At 42.5% G+C, this 21,861-nt stretch overlaps 1 protein-coding gene across 7 annotated transcripts in view; it reads right to left on the bottom strand.

The window, feature by feature from the left end:
• The window catches only part of APLP2 (amyloid beta precursor like protein 2), a 68,472-nt gene that overhangs the window by 27,979 nt on the left and 18,632 nt on the right, over nt 1-21,861 (bottom strand). For all 7 annotated transcript variants that reach the window (XM_039496639.1, XM_039496637.1, XM_039496638.1 and 4 more), the window contains exon 2: nt 870-1,043. In XM_039496639.1, the coding sequence (XP_039352573.1) occupies nt 870-1,043 (174 nt within the window). The remainder of the gene's footprint in view (nt 1-869; nt 1,044-21,861) is intronic.

The following is a 21,861-nucleotide window of genomic DNA, read 5'->3' as shown; positions in this document are numbered from 1 at the left end:
GTGTAGAATGCATTAATATGATTGCTATGTCTTGAAGTTCTCCACAAGTCTAGACACTGGCTTATATTTAGTTCGTGCTACCTAAACAAGATGCAGTATAGTTCTATCAGCCTTGTAAAATAGTCATGAAAGTTTGCCAGCCCAGCCAGTCTGTTCTACCACCTGCATCATGCTACCCAAAAGAAATAAAAATTTACAACATTACGAGTTATTTGCTTGTCAGCGTTCCTCATCTCAGATGAGGGGATAAATAGATTTTGCAAGGCTGAGTATCTAGAGCCTATTGGAGAGGGAAGGGAAGTTTGTAAAAAGAAATAAACACCTTTCCAACACTGTCAACATTTTCATAAAAACGTTTTCCTAGTATTTACCAGCTTTGTGTCAGCCTGAACGTAACGCCAACAACAACAAGACTGAACTTCGCATTTCATATCGACTCTAAATATTTGGTCTTGGAATCCTGACAGCGGTTAAATCAGAATATGTGCAAAATGGTGTACGTGTACATGCTGGTTTTGGTCATAAAGAACGCTCGAAGGACCCCAATGAATTAGGCACCCAAGTCCCACTGAATTTTAATGAGACTTAGCAGCTACCTAGCTCACTTCAGCTCCTTTGAAAATCCGAGCCTAAGTCAATGCCCAGATAGTCTTTGAGAAAAGGCTCTCAACAGAACTTTTTTGGTTTTCAACTGTACACTGACGTTCAAAATTATGGAAACGGCATGCCACAGTGGTAAAATACGTCTTCTGTTTGAGCTTTCACCCAGCAAAGCTACTAGGTGGGGAACTCAAGTGATGGTTTAACCACAAGATTAACAATTATCTGGAAAGCAGTTAACGCTCAGCTCCAGAGCACAATCTCCTCACCTCCTCACAGTATTGTAGAATTTCTTCCTTTGTTCCAAAGCAGCTCTTGGTCCCAGAAGTATCAGGCTCCCATTTCCCAGTCTGGATATTCACATGCATATTTAGCTTCCCACAGAACATGGCAATCTGAGGCTCAGCCACAGCAAATCCTGTTCCAGCATTGGCTGCAAGCGCCTGTTAAGAGAGATGAAGATACGTTTCTTCATATGAAGCAGTTTGTTTCATGTGCTTCAGAGAACTAGAATTGTTTTAGGCACCTTTAAAAGGGGTACAAAGTTTTCTTTAAAGCCTTGCCACCCTTCCTCTATCATTCCACAGCATTAGATAGTTTAGTAAAGACCAATACAGTACAAGTCATTTGCAGATTCCAGAACACACTTTGGGGCACAGACTTCTGGAGAGATTCAAGAGCTCACCTCCAAACAACATCACTTTTCCTTTGTGTTGGTAACAGTTAACATGGGAAAGTCCTTGGTTAAAAGTACCCAGCAAGGGCTCTTGAAACCCACCCAACAGCAATTATACTCATTCCTGTGTATCCCAACAGAAAGACCTCCCACAAGCTCCGGCCTGCTCCGAGTTTTAAACCGGCTGGTGCTGAGAAATGGAATTGGGGGGTGGAGGCAGTTGAGTCTCAGAATCAGTGTTTTTTTTTTTAAGTTAAAGAGAGTCAGCCCCCATAAATACATGGTGCAGGAGCCAAGGAGCTGCTAATGAACTCTACAAAGCCTGCCATCCTCTCCCTCCTTTAGTGCATTACTATGGATATTTGTATTGGCACAACCTTGATGCAAAATTCCATCGTCCACTCCATCCACCACCAACTGAGATTGGAGTCATACGATACGAAACTTGGAGCACATGCCAGTGCAGACCTGTCTTCTGGGCACACAGCAAATGCAGCAATGAAGTGAAAGCTCAGGCTGCTGCTTCTGAAATCTTGCTAGCTGCCCAAGAGGAGGGGATTAGGCAGACTCATCATGCAACTGAGTTATTAAACTGATCAGGCCGGAGTTATACTGGAAATTCAACATCCTGCTTATTTTTTTAATAGTCCTTGTAAAGTGATGAGGCTAAGGCAGGTGGACCACAAAACCCACTCCCAAATCTAAACCAATTCAAGCACTGAACATGGACATTTGTTATAAGTGTTTCAGACAAGGGGACTAGCAGCAATTAGAGAAGAAGCATTACTGCCTCAGGGCTCCTTTTCCCTAGCAGACACTGTGGCTTTAAGGCCACTAACCTTCCCTGCACATTTAGCCTTCCACGCACGCACACACACACTCCATTGCCTACAGGTCCCTATTAACCTATGTCAACAAGAATAAATTTAAAGCAGGCAGTTGAACCATCAAGTGAAGACTTCAACTGGATCAAGCTGCAGGCAGCCACCAGTTGTGATATATTAGAGAAACTAGCCTGCACAATGACTAGTCACAGACTCCCCTTCTGAATCACTACCAGAGAAGATATTGCAACACACCTTGAGACAAGAATTGTACAGCAATGAGCATACTGTTGGCATTTAGGCGATAAGGTCAACTCAATATTTACACATTTTTCCTGGTATGGCCACAAGAATCTACAATTACCTCTTGAGAGTTAGGCTGTCCTCAAGTAGACAGATAAGGGACTGGCTGCTATTTACTCAAACCACTTAACCCATTGGGGTAGATCTTCACTGCACAGCTACCTGCTGAGTCCTGCATAGTATCTGATCCACAGGGGGAAGAAATGTCAAGGGGATAGAAGGAGGCGGTGGAGCAGCTGTCTGAGTTTTAACAGTCGGATACAAGGGCTATCGGAAGAGCTCAGTGTGGAGCTCAGAGGAGCTTTGAAAAAGCACTTAAACAGCAAGCCACAGTAATGCTTTGTGGTATACTCAGCAAAGAGTCCTGTGGCACCTTATAGACTAACAGACGTATTGGAGCATGAGCTTTCGTGGGAGAATACCCACTTCGCTGGATGACATGCACCCACAAAAGCTCATGCTCCAATAGGTCTGTTGGTCTACAAGGTGCCACAGGCCTCTTGGCTGCTTTTACAGATCCAGACTAACACAGCTACCTCTCTGATACTTGTGGTATACTGTGCTCCTGCAATCTGGGGGCCTGATACAAATTGTGTGGTGCTTGGTGAACATCTATGAACAAAACACTAACAAGGCACCTATTAATTTTGTTGTGCCTGCCATACATTTAAGTTCATTACACTGTTTGACACAGATCCTATGAGTTTATCAAAATGTATGCTCAATTAAGTGGGTGCTTTCAATATGACTAGCCACGCTGCAGCATAGCAAGAGACATGATCAGCTGTTGGCCTCCTGATCTGCCACAGTTCCTTTACTTCCATACGGTATTGCAGCTGATCCCTGTCATACTCTCTCTACTGCATCCCCCTTGCCATCCGCTCAGATGCTCATGTTTCTACAGCTGGTCTATAGCTGGGCCTCTTCTCCCCACAGGCCCAGGAGATCTAATCTCTGTCTACTCCAAGCCAGAGCGCGTCTGGATCATGTAGCCGGGATGATTGGTTGGACAGTTGTGCACAAAAATGGAGAGTTATTAGGTGTGCTCCCCTAGCTGGACAATCAGAAAAAGGCATTTCAAAACTTGGCGGGGCTTTAAGAAGGAGGGAGCCTTCTGGTCCCCATTACCCCTGGGCAGCAGACTTCATAATTGCAACCAGAGCAGTCAGTGTCAAACATTTTGGGACAGCTGCTGGAAGACTGTTACGGTCAAAAGTTAATAGCTTCCACATTCACACTGTGTCATCCTCAATAGATCAATCATGACTCAACACCTCTTGGGAAGGTGGTGCTATTATGCCAGCGTAATGGAGCTTACATGAGTGGATACAAGTTTAAGTGTAGACACATGCACAACTAGGTCAATGCAAGGCAGCTTATTCAGTCTTTGTAGTGTAGACCAGGCCTCGGCACGAAAACCCATGGGATATACCCTCAAACACACAAGGGCGAATGCAGAAACACTGAAGACACAGTAATTGAAGCAGGCCTTTGCAGTGGGGCTGCTCGCACATGAGCTAGGCTAAGATGGGTGCCAATCACCCAGATTAATTTAACAGCATAGCACAGACACGGGTCTGTGGGACCCACATCCCTGGACTCCATGTTTACAAGTCTGTGCTTCAGCATCTACACTACAGACTAACATGGAAGCCAAGTTTTGGATAAGATGACTGGAGATGGGAGGGAAGACAGCACCAAGTTCCACCCAATACAAATCCTGTTAATATCCATATTCCAGGAACAGGATACTGCTAACACAAAAACATTTCCGATCTTGCTATAGCTCAACATGAGCCCTGTCCAACAATCTCTAAAAACTATTTTAGTCTGTAATTTACATGCTGGCAACTGATAAACATCCATTCTATCAACAAATCAAGCTGGCACAAATGAGCAAAATCACTCAAAAACAGAGTATCACAGTGCTGAGTCAAAAGACCAGCATGGGAGTTTCTACTACTACTATACAATGGCACCATTGTTGCTATGCATTTGTATGAACAGACAGGCTTGGATACAAAATTCCATAAGTATGACAAAGGTCAATCAACCAATGATGTATAGGACCCCGCTTACAGTTAAGACTCTCCCAGCTTATGTCTGAGACACCGTAATATGCAACAAGACGCACTGCCTTCTGGTTTATAAGCTCATTACGTGACCCCCACCTGCTTCCATCCTGGCTCTAATGCTTTCCGTAGTGCACAAGACTTACTGTGTTGCAGGGACTGAAATTTATGTTTGGCTTTCCACGGGTGCCTAATTAAACTGTGTCATTTGGAGACCATGCTAGCCAACGGATCCAACAATTCACAAATAGATGAATAGCATGTATTGTCTACAGAAATTTGAGCTGGAGTGTGTCTGGAATGCTATGTAGCACCAGAACAGAATGCAGTATTTGAGTTATGCATGGACTAAGCATGTCTGAAGGAACGGGAAGTCATACGGATCAGTATCAGGGCATTGTATTTGAAAGACGTTTCCTCAGAACAAGTATACCAAATGTGAGTAGGCACCTGTATGTGAGGGGATGCCTTGATACCACCATGATAGGCAGAAAGGTGTGGGAGACTAAATCCGTCCACACGAACTTCTGTATGCATATACACCTTGTTGAAATACAGACATCTACAAATCAAGAACATGCTGCCTCTCAACATTGATGCTACGCATTTATATTTGCTATCTTTCCAGCTTACCACCTTGGTACTATGGCAAAGATCTTTCCTCCTCAGATTGTTTAAATAGCTTGCTTATCAGTGGAGTGCCGTTACCATAGTTACTTGGAATATTTTAAAACTTAATTCACAGCCAGATAAAACTAGTGTAGTCACTTGCTCAAGTTGATCGCATCATTTTTAATCACATGGAAGACTCATGGATTGCACAGTTGCTCCAATAAGTTAATGAACTTGTATGGTATGTACAAGTTGTCTTCAACCCCAGGCAGAAGCTCTGTGGATAAGATTTAGAGATGGGAGCCAATCAGCCACCCTCCGCTCACAGCAAACCGCAGAGGTTTAACTATTTTCACATTTGTATCCTGTCCTACTTGTGATGAGAGAACATGGTGTGTACTGAACGTACACATTTGAAAGCACTCTAACAAAACTGAACAAAAATAAAACCACACCATCTCCACACTGATATTTGGCCTCAGATAGTTTTATAACAATCCACTAGAGCCTGCCAGTGGTGAGCTCTCCATTTCATGGATGTTTTGAAGTTAGTCTGAAGGGAGTTCAGCTAGGTTAAGGCCAGGTCGCTTACTGGTACCGATTTTACAAGAGGGGTATGTTGGAGAGAAGGAGCTGAGGGGAGGAACTTCTTCCCATGTGCTTTGGCACTCATGTAGGAGAATGACCAGTTCCAAATTGCAGAGTGGACTGCAAGTTGAAGACATGCATTTTTCTCATGGATTTTGTTCCACTCTGTTAAACAGCAACATCCATTTTTATTAGCGTTGGTCCCAACTGGGTAGACCTTTTAGAGGCATTTGAGATGACTCTGGGACAGGGAAGTGGTATAGCTAATTCAACTGTAGGACTCCAGCCACAGAGAGGATTACACAATAGGTGGGCAACCTTCAAAATGAAGAGGCAACCAGGCATGCTGAAGATAGGCCAGTCTTGCACATCCCTTGTAAAACAAAAAAGCTATTAAATGCTGTTCTCCCATTAGCAAGATGGGACAAACATCCATAACAGGAGCCTTAACCCCATATTTGGAGTGTTTGTGTAATAGCTATGAAGACACCCTCAGCTTGCTCTCTAGGTTACTAGATGACTTAAGATAGATTTCCCTCACTTCCTCCCTTTTTCTGTGTAATTTTGTAACTCAGTTTTCAAAAGGTTTCTAGTGCACTTTCCAAGGCTGGAAGTGTTTAATCCATGAACTGCACTTCAACATCGCTGGTCAGAGGATTTCAGGTCAATTAGTTAACTAAGTTCCTCGACCTGCCTAAGAGTTAAGCTTGGGAAACTATGGTAGAGCAATGTTGTATGGGAGTGCCCAACCAACCTCAAAGTGGAACGGTCTTAATTGTTATAGGTATGGAAAGGCTTCTGAAAGTACTGTGGAAGTAAAAAAAGAACTGACAGGGATTTGTAGGAAAATCTTAATGCATGACAGTCTCTGTTATGAAGAGTTAGGCTAGCTGTAACCCTACTAACGCAAAATTTGTAAAAGCGAAAATCGTATAAAGCAAGTAAGAAAGATCTGTGTAAAAACGGTTGCAACCTTGTGTCAATAATAAAACAGACTGGCGTCTAAATAAAAAAAATAAAATGGTCTATATATAAACAAAATGAAGCTGTTGCTTATTATTGTCTATAACTAAAGTATAAATGCTTGCTGTAATTGTTTACCTGTTGAGAGACCTGTCAAAAAAAAAAAAAAGACCCTATGTCCTACTGCACTCTCTCCCTGCTGTAGCTGCTAAACAGAATAAAGTATCTAACTTTGCAGTACCCAACCAAAAAGTAAAAACTAAGTTTTTCTCCGACAGTACAGTCATCTGTTCTTCTTTGGGCCCTTTCCATTTCTGCCAAAACTTGTGATGTGATGGCCAGAAATTAACAAGGCATTCACAACCTCATTCTCAGGGGCAAGCAATTTAAATACCTATATTGCTTTTTAGTGAAGAGTCTGATCTTAGTCACACAGTTGAGCTGCTTTTTGTAATAATGCTGTACAACTCCCAAACTTGTTTAGGTTCCAGAAACCTGCAGGCCTGCTTTCCAACAGCTTCTGTTTTAGCCCTAAGAATGGAAGGCCCTTGGAACTTGTAGTTTAGATTCAGAGCGGTACCAGAACCGAGTCCTCCTACCCCTTGCCTAGTAAAGCATACACAGGTAGGTGGAATGGAGCAGAAGTCAACTCGGGTGATGTGACCTCCTCTGAAGGATTGGAGTGTGACCCTTAAACTTGATTTTTTTCAAAAGAATTGTTACCATTCTATGTCATTTCGAAGCCTTATCAATTACTAAGGTTTCAGCAGATGCCACCTCCTCTTCACTGGCTAGACAGTACTGTAGCGAGACTGAGCAGCTAGTTGTTACCGCATGTGCAGCATGGCTGAGCGCACCAAGTACGGCTCTTTGGTGTTCAGAGGGAAGGGTTTGAAAGACTCTTTTGAAGCTGATCATCCTGTTCTTTAAAGGGACATTCTAATGAATCTTCAAATAGCATTGTTAATTTAATAAAATTAAATTGAGGCTTACAATACACCACTGAGACCTAAATGGTGATTTCAGAGCTGGCGCAGCCAGATTTCACTGTTAATATTCACAGGCAACACGCTGGCAGGAAGGGAAAGATTTTACAGATTGATGTTAGCCTTGCCAATAGAGCTTAGCTACAGGAAGCAGTTTTGATTGACAGGGCCAGAAAATGGTGGGAGAAGCAACTGCTTAGGGAGAGAACTCCAAGTGGGCCAGCTAGCTCTAACTTGCATTTTTTTTTTTTTAAATACCCTCACTGGATCAATTCCAGTCTCTAACAGCAAATGCAACACCAGAGCTCTAATATGCAACACTCCACTTGGTGCAGACAACTACCAAGTCCTCTCTCCAACTCTACCACATGCGAAATTGGGTAATAAGTTCCAATTTCAGAGACCACTCAAGGAGTGAAATATCTAGCAGACATGACAGGGCTCCCCTTGAAAGCTTTTCCTTTACTCATCTGAGCCTATTTTGCATGTAGTGTCCCCAGTGGATCAAAGTTCCATTGGTTTGAAGTCCCTTGCCTAGGTAGTAGTAATTCAGTGTCACACTGGACTGATCCTACTAGCTAAATAATGCAGTAAGGTGCTATGTGCACTAGTATTTGCACAGATGTAAGCATTTAAGGGAAGTAAACAGGAAGTGCACAGATGTATTTTGGTACAGAATCCATTTTCCTGGGGCTTGGCAAATACTGAGTTTAATGGCAATAAGGCACAGAGTTGGTTAGCTTTTCAACTTGGGATAATGAGGTTCTAAACTCATCACGGATATCACTTCTGTGGTAACACTGCCACTGTTGGTAGCGTGCAACAGGCCCCAAAGCATGTTGCTTTAAGGGGCTATTACATAATGCTATTATGGTCAGCCCTTTAGCATTCTAGTAAAAGCCAATTTATATGCACAGTTAGGCCACTGGGAAATCCTTCACTCTCCAGATGCCTCCTGATTTCTGAGAAGTCCAAGTGTAATTCAAATACTACACCGGTTTTAACAAAAAAAACTGGTAACATCCCACACTTGCAAAATTCTAGTTTGGATCCTAAACAAGGTGACTCAACATGTGGAGTGCAAACCTCTGTTCTTGCCAGTTCTGAAGGAGGTCTCAGCCATTTCAGAAACTACAATCTGGTTTACACTTAATTTAGGTTGACACAGCTCTGTCAGTCACGGGTGTAACAAAATCCATACCTGGGACTGACAGAGCCATGCCATCCTAGCCGCCAGTGTAACGGCAGCTATTGTCATTTGGGGGAGATGGCATTCAGATGGAAAACCCCTTTTGTCAGTGTAGGCAGCATATAAACTACACGATTATGCTGGCATAGCTACATTGACAGCTATGCTAGTATAATGTCTGTAGCGTAAATATGCCCTCAATTCAGATAATTTTGTCAGTGCGAACTACAAACAGGTTTCTGTCCCAATTCTTCAGCAGGCTTCAACTTTTTTTGGGGGGTGGAAGTGGGGAACACAAAGTATTCAAATTATCGTTTACTTTTCTAATGTAGAACTCTATGGGCAGATATGGGGATTTTTTTCAATCAAGGTAGAAGAGTAGCTAAGTTTCCCCTTTGTGAAAGTAAAGTCATTATGCCTTGCTTGTTGAAACAGGAACTGAGAGTTTCTCTACTAGCAGCACAATTTCTGCAGAAAGTCAAATTCAACTACATTCTGAATTTTCAAAGATTAATGTTACAGGCGGTTGTCCAATCATCGTCATTTGACAGTAGTAAACAGGTCCCAGATTATAGTCCCACAAAACCAGAGCAAAAAGGAGAATCACAGGAGCTCGGATTCATCTTTCCCCTCAAACAAAATTTATTGACGCAGCACATGTGCCGTAGGGCAGGGGTTGGCAACCTATACTATACAGATTTCACAGGGGAGACCAGCATTTCTTAAACTGGGAGTCCTAACCCAAGAGGGAGGCACAGGAGGGAGGGGGTGTCGCAAGGTTATTTTAGGGGGTCACAGTATTGCCACCCTTATTTTTGTACTGCCTTCAGAGCTGGGTGGCTGGAAAGCCGTGGCTCTAGGCGGTGCCCAGCTCTGAAGACAGCACCCCGCCAGCAGCTGTACAGAAGTAAAGGTGGCTATACCATACTATGTCATCCTTACTTCTGCACTGCTGCTGCTGGCAGCAGCTCTGCCTTCAGAGCTGGGCTCCTGGAAAGCAGCCTCCACTCTCTAGCTGCCCAGTGCCGAAGGCAGCACCGCAACCTCCTCTACAATAACCTCTTGCAACCCCCCACCCACACTCCTTTTTGGGTCAGGATACCTACAACTACAACACTGAAATTTCAGGTTTAAATGGCTAACAAAATTTATGATTTTTAAAATCCTATGATCGTGAAATTGACCAAAACGGATCACAAATTGGTAGGGCCCTAATTACGAGGGCTTGAGTGGCCACAGATCATATACAGACTGATGGCTATTGAGGGTACTCAGCACTTCAGAAGGAAGTGTATAGCCCTTTGCTGGATTGGCTTGCATGTCAGACTGGGTTTCCTGCAGGGAATGGCAGCACTGAGGCACCAGAACCAATTACTGTTATGGTGATACAAAACAGCATCAGGTATTAAGAGTTCTGAAATTTCAGTTTGCATGTGAAGCATCTTCATTTAGCTTCAGAGTATTGGAATCCATCACTGCTGTTTCTCTTTAATTATTAAGCTAGAGCATAACCGCCAGGCAGTAATATTGCTGATAAGTCAGCATACACTCAATGCAGCTTGCCTCATACTTCAGAGTAGGCAGCACAATGCAGGGATTTCTCCACCATGTTGCTGCATAGACCTGGTGTAATAATTGGGGCTACAAGTCCCCCGTCCCCCCCCACACACACACAGACAGGTGAGCACACAAGGTAAAAGTGAGTGGAAGTTTATAAAGTGTCACAATAACCTACAAGATAAGTGTTGATGGAAAAACTGCAAAAGGGAGACAGTGAATTAGGACAAACAAAAAGGACTACAGCTATAATTCAAGGACTGTGTTAATAAGTAATTGCATGCCTGGTAAACAGGACAGTGAGAGATGATAAACTGTCAGAAACTGGGCCTAACTGGTGGACAAAATAATGAGGATGGGCTATTCCACCCATCGCTCCCTTAGAGAGATTGGCTCCTGGAGCAAGCTTCAGCATCATGACTGCAACCTGCGTCATTTCCCTGGGACATTCTTCATCCTAATCTTAAAAAAAACAAAAACAAAAACAGTGTTCTGACTAGACCATGCCAGAAAGAGGAAGCCAGAGGACACTGCCCACCTCTACTTACTCCAGCTAAATCCCAAGCACTACCTGGGATGTGAGACGGTCTAGCCACTATGTATTCTTCTCCTTTCCTGTCTTATTTCTTCTTTCCTCTCTCCCTTTTTTTCCTTCTAAGACTTTGGCTCGGCCAGACAAGACTGCTTATTATGCAACACTGTCAGTCTGACTAGAGAAGCAGTTAAAAGCAATGCCCTAAAACAGCTGGAGGCTGGTACAAGTTTGCCAGGCCTCAGAATGACTGATAAGTCTGTGCTGGGCCTGTGTTTTCCCAGCAATGATGTTGCAAGTGAAAATCGGCATCACAGAGAAGCTGCATTTTCTATCTTTACTGTTCTTCTCTCTTCCTTTTGTTTGTCTAATGTTTTCTAAAAGATGAAACAGCTCCAGCCCATCTCAATTAACTTCTTTCCCCTAGAGAGGACAGTTACCACCATCTGATACCATCTAAAAGTATGTCAAACAAGAAATTTTTTCCTTCTAGAACTTTTCTCCAGCCAAAGGGAAAGCGAACAAGGACTGGTGTTAAAGTGAAAGCCTTATAGAATACTTGACATTTAAAATGCTCTGTTTTTCCTTCTTTTCTGTATCTTTAATAAAAGATAAGGATCTGAAATGGTGTGTTTGCCATGGTACTCAGCAGGCCAAGCTTTCTCTATTTACCACTGACACTCTTTACCCTGGTGCCAGTTCAGGACAGGGCTGCAGGTTAATTCACTCTTGCCAACAGAAATCAAAAATAGTGTCAAAAGGTCCTGTAGCATAATCAGACCAATTAACTTGTGTTAGTTTACTTCAAAGGAAATGTTAGTGGCATTGTCTTCACTTATCTATAACCTATTGACTGCTACTGCATTACAATATGTATATCCCAGTAATTAGTTAACCCTAGAACAAAAGTGTATGTTAGTGTTCAGATGAAAATATCCTTGATGTGTAAAGTTCACGAAAACTAATGAAGGGTGGTTGTTTGCTACTATACTATCTTTTATATTGTGTATATCCTGGTAATTAACTTGCCCATCAAACACGCTCCAGTCAAAGTAAAAAGAAGAAGAGTGCTAACTTGAAAGCAAGGGCCATTGTGTTTGACAATGGAAATTCACTGGCCCATGTGGGTGAAGTCTGTTCAGACTGTTGTCTGGAGAAGCAACTGAACTACTGATTCAAAGGAAGATCATTTATCTGATTGTTTGGACTCATACAGGGAAAGTATCAAATGCAAAGCAGAGATCCCCAGAAACAACTTTTGGGGAACAGATTACTACATCTCTGCTATAATTCTGGATTTACCAACTGACTCACTTGTTAATCTTTTTTACCTGCTTTAACCTCTCAATAACTCATTTTTCTTAGCTAATAAATCTTTAGTTAGTTTACTAGAGAACTAACTGTCAGCATTGTCTTTGGTGTGAAATCCAAAGTACCAATTGATCTGGATAAGTGACTGATCCTTTGGGATTGGAGAAACCTGATGTGGTGTGAATTGTGGCTTTAATATCCTTTTATCACAAAGCTCAGTTTGTCGGAGTGGCAAGATAGACCCTCCAGCCTAAGACTCCATGGTAAGACTGATAGAGTGATCCAGGAGTTAACGTTTGTTACTGGCTTGGTGAAATAATAATAATACAATATACCACCAGTTTGAGGAGTCTGCCCTTGTTTTCTGACAGTCTGTGTGTTCCATTCTATGCATCCGAAGTGAGCTGTAGCTCACGAAAGCTCATGCTAAAATAAATTTGTTAATCTTTAAGGTGCCACAAGTACTCCTGTTCTTTTTGCCTTGAGACTGGCTCACAATCTTTCCTGGCAGCATGACACCACCACCCCAAACCTTGTTTAAAACTAATGTTGGACAGTGACGGTTATGTTAACATCTTTGACCCTTGGGGCCTATTTATTCCATTAAAATACAATAGATCTATATTAAGTAAGCCACAAATTCCACATTTATAGTTTTTTTTTAAATTGTATTTCCTATTCTAGTCTAGAGTCCAACTAAGGGAGTTGTCACAACTGCAGCCCTTCCTATGGTGATGTAATATCCATGTATTGGGAGGATACAAGACGAACTCATTTAAATTCACTGAGGAATCTAGCAGTTCCTTTGAAGCAAAGATGAAATTCACTACTTAGCAGAATTGAAAAGCGTGGTGGTGTTTTTTTTTGCTAAGCAAGCAATCTTTAAGGCTCATGTATTCATCTCTTTTTATACCAAATATTTTACCCCCTTCCTTGGTAGGGCCAACCAACATATTAACTGTTTGTACATGGATTCATCTGGTTTTTGGCACGCAGTTACAAGTGGCATGTTTCTGCTACCCATATGGCTGGAGTGTATGTGGTTCCCTGACCTCCAGAGGAGGCTGGTCCTGGATGAGATTATAAACAAAATTGGACAGATGCCTCTACTGGGTACAGCTTCAACTGTTTCAGTCCATTCTGAGGTTATAATCTGAAGCTTTTAGGAAAAAAACAGAGCCCCAGGGTTTGTGATGTAGGATTGAACCCTTCCAGGGCACAAACGTATACAGTAGGGTCCAGAAGAGCCTTCAAGTGTTCACATGGCTGTAAAATATGCAATTGCCTGTGAAATGATGGGTTAGGGCAGGCTAGCATTCAGGAAGCTGACATTTTAATGGGCAAGCTGGACAAATCAGAGGAGTTTTATACTTTACTGTGTGAATATGATGCTTGAAATTCACCAATTTTAGTCAGATTTGGGGATTTATAACTTCTTGTTAACAGAGAAGTTGTTTTGTGCTTCAAATTTTGTTTCGTGCTTTGTTTTTCCAAGCTGCTCTTCCGGCCTTTATTTAGCAGGCTTCGTGGCTGGAACCAAGGAAGACTAATGCCTGACGCAGCAGGCAGTAAATCTACAGCCTAGCAGCTCATCCTAGCTTTATTGCTTTATTTTTTTTTAAATTGCTGATAATTACAATAATGCACATGGGCAGGGGTCCAAGACAGGAAGAATTACTGTCTGCAAGCAGATCTGGTGTGAGCTGATAATACTGGCCTGTGTTTGCTTGTGAATGTAGATGGCAGCCAAGTAGTCTTTGGCTTACTTTAACTTGCTGGAAGAGGTGGAGATTTTCATCTCTTGTCCCTTACTGACTTTTGTGATGGGGAATACAGTACAAACAGCTAATTGGAACTGAATGCAGGAGCTGCAGTTGAAATTCAAACTCCCTCTCAGCTTTGTTATCAATATACAGGCTTGATCCAGTGTTTGAAGACACTAACACTTTATATTTTCATATGCTGCAGATACTATATGCGGAGTCCTCTGGACTTGGTACATTCTTTGCTGCTTCTGCATCCTGCTTTGCCTTCCTAGCTAGAGAGGCAGAGATTTGTAAGCCTATGACCCTTCACTCTTTAGAGTGTGTTAATTGGAGGCTGTGGAAAACTATTTCCCCATCTACTCTAATTTATTATGCTCCATAAACCAAGCATTCATGAGTCATTAGGTAGATATCTGCCCATCAGATATTTTCACTCTGGAACTGCAAAGTGCAGATAGGCAAATTGTTACTGTAAGTAGCAGAGTAAATTAGCCTCAGCCAGTGGCAACTGAGCCACACCATGGTTCAGCATAGCCTTCACTGCATGCTGAAGGCTGCATAACAAAGTTCCTTCAGCATCCTTTACAATTCCTCTAGAGAGGCCGAGTCCAGATCAATGGAACTGGAACATTCCCTGAACAAATACTGCCCAACTCAAAACTGCTGTCTTTAGATTCAGTGGCAAACATTGCAGGTTTTCAGAGCTGAAGGGTAACCAGGAGGACAGTGAAGATCACATCAGATCTACCCTAACGGACACAGTGGGAGACGAGTGCTGTGTGGAGAGGGAGCAAACACTGTTCCAACCCTGGGAGATCCTATGCAACTTACCGATAAAGCCATCAACTTTCTCACTCACAACTGAAGTTTTCTTCATATTGTATTGCCACAATACAAGCAAGCAAGCAGTGAACCATCTCCCTTTTTAAATAACCTTGCTGGCTTGTTCTGTTGAAGTGCTTTTTACCTACAGGAAAGCAAAGTCATATGCAGCATGTACATAAAGGGGACCTATTTTACTGCTGAACTACAGTAAAAACTCAAGTGACCTGCCCAAGGTCACAACCAATGGCTCAGCCTGGATTAGTCCCCAGCCCTCGTAAAGGTATATACCCTGGGTGGGCACTGACCTGAGGACCAATCAGGGGAAGAGAATTTGAAACTCCTAGAGGGGAACTTTTTTCCTCTGGGGGGTCTCTGTCTTAGCCGTCTGGAGTTACAAGAGTCCAGATGTTTGATAGTGAGTATAGAAAGATACGTTGTGTCCTCACACTGTGGAGGGAAGAAGCTCTCTGTCTGGGTGGACAGGCTTATCTCCCCCGGCAGAAGGGGAGGGGAGAGGGTTCCTCCTGGGTTTGATTCAACCAGTTGAATCAGGTATCTCTTCCAGTGGAATCACAGACTTTGGAAAAAGAAAAAAAGCAAAACCCACCCAATCCAATCTCTCTTCAACCTACAAATCAACCTTCTCGGAGAAAATTTCCGCCTACAGGGCAGGGGGATGATGATGGCCTTTTTTTAAGAAAACTTGAGGAGGGTATTGGATGGATACCATCTTAGATCAATACTGGATGCTGGGCTGAGGTCACAGCTCAGCGGACAATTATCCTGGCTGGCAGCTGAAATGCCTCTGGGGCCAAATGAGCGACTTTCAACTATTCCTAACCAGGCCAGACTCCAGAATGGGCCATTCCTAATTGATTTTTTTTTTTCTGGTTAGCAAGGCCAATGTTCAAAACCATGGACGAGCTAACCCCTCCTGATGATGATGGAGGCAGTTCTTGGATTCGGAGAACATTAGATTACTACTACAAGATGGTAAACCAAAATCTCTCACATGAGGCAGGGAGATTGGAGCTCTGGGGCGCCGCGCCCCGCCCTCCGCTCTCTCTCTCAGCTCCCGATCCCGGTTGGTGGACCAGAGACTTTTATACAAGTTTATGTGGTGGACTGGAGTGGAGGGGGCTGCAATCCTCAAAAAGCGGTCTAGTTGCTAGTTCCGTAGAAAAAAGGAAAAGCAAAGCTTAGCCATCCCCAGTCCCAGTGGCGGGGCTGGAGGAAAACAAAGACAGGGAAGGGGTTTCGAAGGTCCTGGGAGGGGGAGCAGGGGCAGGACATTTGTATGTCCGGTCTTGTGGTATGCCAAAAAAGGTAGAAACCTCAAGACCAGGTCAGGCCCCCCCTCTCCCACTCCCATAATTGAGGTCCCCCATTTCAGCGAGTAGCTGTGATATTATGGGTCCCTCCCAAAAAGACCCCCAGAGACTCTGCCCTGCTGGAGAGAGAGCTTAAAGGATGAAAATCAAGCAAAAAAAAGGGTATGTATGATACACACACAGAGAGTTCCTTCAAGGTAGGAGACCAGGTCATGGTCTTGAAGGCGCAATACTGGCAAGTACCTAGAGATGAACCGCAGGAAAATCTGCCTCTCATCACCCATGCAGGGTGTATGAGTTTTAATGTCTTCCATTCGGATACGGATGCACCTGCCACCTTCCAAAGGATGGTCTATAGGGCGGATTGGGAGACTGCAGTTGCATATACCTCGAGATGTGGCCATTTTTTCTGATTCAGTCAAGAAAGCCTTTACAGCTTAGGCGATACATCATGTCGACCCTGTCTTAAGGGCCCCAGACTTTGATCTGAACGGGGGGGAGGCGTACTCATGCAGGAAGGACCGGATGAAAAATGTTACGCCATTGTTATATGCCCTGGAAAAGCCAAACATGCGCTAAAGTGGCTTTTCACACCAACACAAGAACAACAAGAAACTTCTCCGCTGGAGCTTAGCTCTCCAAGACTTAGTTTAGAAAGATACGTGTGTCCTCACCTAATAATCCTATGCTTGCAATCTCATTTCACCAATCTGTGTAATTTGTCTCTCTTGTACAGTAAGGATAATTATTGCTTTCCCACGGGAATTATCTGATCCAGAGAGAAGCCAACGATGTCTTATTCTGAACTGTGTACTTACTTGAAGAGAATAGGTTATATTTATTTTATAAACTAAAGCCCTATTAAAGCAGAAATCAGAGACTACTCCAAGGAAAGGGTGGAGGATGCTCAAAGCTTTTAGCAGTATCCCTCTTCTTCAGTAACACTGCAGGAGGAGATGGAAATCGTACAATTATCTTATCACTTTATGTATACTTTATCTTGAAAAGTGATCTAGAGCAGTTTTAGATCCTTGGACACCCATCTTACTCAGTGACTACAGATCCCCCATGAAATCTAGAAGGTCCCTGGTACACAACCGACTTAATGCCATCTTATTACATTTAGCAAGTGTGTTCTGGAGTAAAGCAGCTTCGGAAAGGTGAAGCCATTTGCTTTTCCATTACTAACCAAGCTTAAAGTTAACATGACTTACGATTTCGTTAGTGTACAGGCTTCACTAATATCAGCACAACTCTAGGAATAGCATTAATGGCTGCTAAACCACCTGCTGAAGCTCTTACGGATTAAGTGATATTCACTAGCTTAAAATGTCTCTGCTAGATAAGGCTGCATGTGAATGTGTTTACTGGTGCATACTTACCCTCCCTGTTCTAAAATAAGAGCTCTACCACCACCTCAGGAACAGATATAAAATAGACCATGATGTGTAAATCTTATTCCAAACCAAAACTATGCCCCAAAACCACACACACCAATACAAACCTCAAAAGATATTTGGGTGAAAGTCTTTACACCTTTTACTAATCAATATAACTGGGATATCCATATAAACCAAGAGACTTTAGTAACATACAGATTTGTTCAATCTGGTAAGATACTGTTTTACCAATTCTAACGTAATGAGTGCCCCTCTGAACAGTCAGTCCAAAATACTGTTTATTTTAGAGAGCTAATGAGCATGGTAGGTGCTTTACAGAAAACAAAGGTAACAGGTCCATGCTTCAAAATGCTAAAAGTCTAAATGATTGTCTTTATAGACAAGTGGGGGGATATATATGACAAAGCGGAGTGGCTGGAAGGACAGGGTTTACCAGTATATGAACTTGTGGTTACTCAGGTTAGCCACATGTCTTATCAGTTCTAGTATTGTGGGTTGGGTGGTGCTGCAGATGAGTTTTTTCTCTATAAAGATTTGAAGAAGGCAAGCATGAAACTGAAGAGCTTTTTAGGGTGTGTTCTGTCTTGTTGCCCTTGACACTTGGAAGAAAGTACAGAAGTTTAGAGGGGAAGAAAGGTAGGATCCAGTTCAGTACACTGATTCTAACCATTTGGCAGTTCAAACTAACCTCCTATGAAGAACTTAGTTGGTACTTGGGCTGGACAGCTGTGTGCGCATACTGCAACTGTTTCAGAACTTGTCAGTACCGGTTTGACATCCTAAAGTTCTGCAACTAGTTTAAGATGGAAGGCCAGGTGAAGCACCAGTTCTCCTCCAGTGTGCAGAGATGCTTCAGTATATTAGAATGTATTAAAGCCTTTTGCTTCCAGGTCATGTTGATCCCTTCCCTCCTCCAAACCCTCCCCCAAAACTGTCAACATTCTTATACAGGTTTTAAACAAGCTAGTCCTTGCAATAAATATTCAAATTCTTTGGAAGTGAAAACCTCCTGAAATACCCAAATCTGAAAGTATCAGAATGTGAAGCTATCAAACAGGCAAGTAATATGTTTTTAAAGCATCAGCTTTTCATACTATGCTAATGACATTCCCCTGAACGTAGAAAGGCCCACCGCTTAAGAACAGGGATACTTTATTCTTTGCTCACAGCCCTTAGGCTCTGCCAAATGTGTGCTTGATCCCAACTAAAATTAAACATGTTTCTTCCCCCCCGCCCCTCCCCCCCAAAAAAAACAGATTGAAAAAGCAAGGCTGTCCTCTCATCTCCAAACTGCTGCAGTATAAATACTGCAATCTTTAAAATGCTATTAAAAGCATAGGTTAATTGTATAAATTACAGGCCTATGAAAATAGCCAGCAGCTGGTAGATGTCTGAGAGTGACAGTCTTTTTTACAGTGCTTAGTCTCTACCGAGTTTGGAGATGGTGCTAATTAGAATTACATCTAAATGCAGAATCCTACCCCTGCTATTTATTCCAGCCACTGTCTAATCTTGATGTAAACTGTAAATTTAGACAGCACCTCATGTTGCTGTTTACACAGAAAACCCTTTGACTTCAGGCACCTGAGTAGATGCTGTGGTGATAAGTGCTTTAGAAACATGTGTATCTGCTATTTCTAGGCTGCCATAACAAATGATTCAGTATGATTCATGCCTGAATTTACTAAGCCACAGCAAATAAGATTTTTATTTCTCATTGTGAAACACAGGGCTTGAGGGAAAATCCACTTGACCTATTCCAGTAACAAATGAGGAGAGACTCTTTTAAGTGGAGGATCTGGGGCCAGCAGCTTCATTCAAAACTAGTCTTTCAATAAAAAATGGTCCCTAGCACTTAGGTTGCTACAATGACATCACAAATATGAACCCACTCAGTGCAGCCTTCCCAAATCCTCGGACAACTCCAGTGCCTTTGTTGCTGCTCCAAGTTTTGGCAATCTGTAACAGAGCGAAAACAGCTATTTCGACCACACTAGGCAGCAGTAAGCAGGCACATAATTTCCCTCCACTGTCATTCAGAAGGGCTATGACCAAGAGAGAAGGATTCAAGGTTGAAGATGGTCTTACGGGGCTGGGGAGTAAGAATTTTATTCTCCTCCTAACCAAGCAGAAACCACAGGCCGGGGGGAGCAGAAAGACTAAACACTCCTTATTTAAGTATTCAGGAAGTATGGTGTGGGAGAATTGGAAGGGTCAATATTTGTCATCCTTTCCAGTAATTACAGTGGTGCAATGTAAAAAGCCAGAGTTTAGTGTGAAAGAAAGAACCATCAGCAGAGTCCAAGCACTTCCTTCCTCCCCTCAGACAGGCTTCTAACCTGGGCCTTAACCCTGGACAATGTGCCCTTTCCCTTCTGTCTTTTGGATGAGCCTCTAGGTGTCTGGTAAGATTTTCAAGCCCAGATTTAAAGCAGTTTCTGCAATGTTTCTGCACCCTCGGAGACCCCTAAAGGTGCTCAAGGAATGTCATTTCTGCCACCCTCACAGATGACTGGATACCTTCCTCTTAATCAGATAAGTGTTACTGCTATTACAATCGGAGGCACTCTAGTGTCTGACATACCAGAGACAAACATGACGCTTCCACCACATGTAAATGGATGGCTACAGGAGTGAAACCAAGAGGTTTACACAAATGTGAAGCCCTACCACCAGAGCGGCTTTGGGTGTGCTTAGAAATGTATAAGTCACAAGATTATTTGCTTTTCCCCCTGAATGGAGACATATCGACTAAGTCTCATCATGGTGCAAGAATGCACTGCTTCAGTTTGACTTGCATAGTGTGATGCAATTGTCTGTCCAAGCTCAGGAGAGGAAGTAGACAAATGCTGAACTAAGGCTTGCTGTCTAATTGAACACTGAGCTGATCTGCAATCATGTTTTAACCACTCAGTAAGAATGGCCGGTCCTATGTATAAAAGACACAGATATCTTTTGCGCAAGCGTTCAAGACCCACCGTCTCTTGAGCCACCTGGGAGATAGTCCAGTGTTTCTAGCCAATACTGCCTTCCCATCACTGGAGAACTCAATTCCCAAAGAACTGCAATTGCCTTGTGCTTTAAAAGTTATTCAGCACAGCAACACTATTAGTTTAACTGGCACAACTAAAGATCAGCAGGAGGTGATCCATTAATTTTTTTAGTGATTAAATACCTTCAAGTCAGATTATTCCCTATCAGACTGTGTATGTATACGAAAGTTACTTATATTTCCATCTAATTTGGATGTCTTAACATTTTCATTAACCTTTTTCCAGAGCTATGAAATCCAATTGGCTGCCTTTCATCTGTCCCAATCCTACTGCACAATAATGTGCCTCTTAAGGCAAATAAGTGTGTGCATGGAGCATGGGAGGAGAGAAAAGTGACAGTAAGGCTTCCTTTGACACAGGTTACCAGCTAGTATTACTCTGTAAAGGTTTTGTATAGTAATGTAGGGCTGGAAGGAACCTCAAGAGGTCCACTAGCCCAGCCCCCCACACGGAGGCAGGACCATGTATATCTATACCATTGCTAACAGATGTTTGTCTAACTTGTTCTTAGAAGTCCCCAGCGATGGGGAAATTCCACAACCTTCCTTGGTAATAAATTCAACTATTTAACTATCCAGTCTAGTATGCTGACTGGAACTTTCTGGTGAAAAACAGATGTGTTCAGACCTAGTTAAACTAGAATTAAAACCATTACGTTCTCAGGCTGGAAGCTCTTGGAGGTAAGGATTTCATCTTTGCAGGTGTACATACAATGTACAGTTTGGAGCCTCTGGCCTTGCTATAATATAAACACTAAGTGATCTACTAATTGAAGGGAGAAACTAAAAACCATAACGCCCTACTAGTTAGTCACTAAATGTAAACAGATAAGAATTATTTAGTCACACCACAACAACTGAAGTCTCTCCATTTTTGTTGAGAAAAGGAAACTTACAACAGCTTTAGGTAGCTCAAACTTTCACTAAGCAATCATAACTAGTTTAGCAATAACTTGCTTCTGAAACACTAATTTTTCTGTGTTTTTATTCAGTTATTAAAATGCCATGTTGGGGTTAGACCAGCATTCTGAAATGTCTGTTGATTGCAGTGAATAGTTACTCTAAAAGGAGCTGCAGATCTCTATTTAGAACAGTTTAATGCTATTAGAAAATTAAGTAATTTATAGCATATAGTAAAAGGGATTGGATCCTAGCCCGCTTAACTGGTTTTACTAGGTCCAAAAAGTCAAATTAGCTGAACTGACTTTATCAAGTGCTCTCATAATTATTGCAGCACTACTGAAGTGTAAATCTGATCTAAGCAAATTATTTAA

This window comes from Mauremys reevesii, linkage group 12, assembly GCF_016161935.1.
Source record: "Mauremys reevesii isolate NIE-2019 linkage group 12, ASM1616193v1, whole genome shotgun sequence".
NCBI lineage: Eukaryota > Metazoa > Chordata > Testudines > Geoemydidae > Mauremys > Mauremys reevesii.
This window is presented reverse-complemented; position numbering and strand designations above follow the sequence as displayed.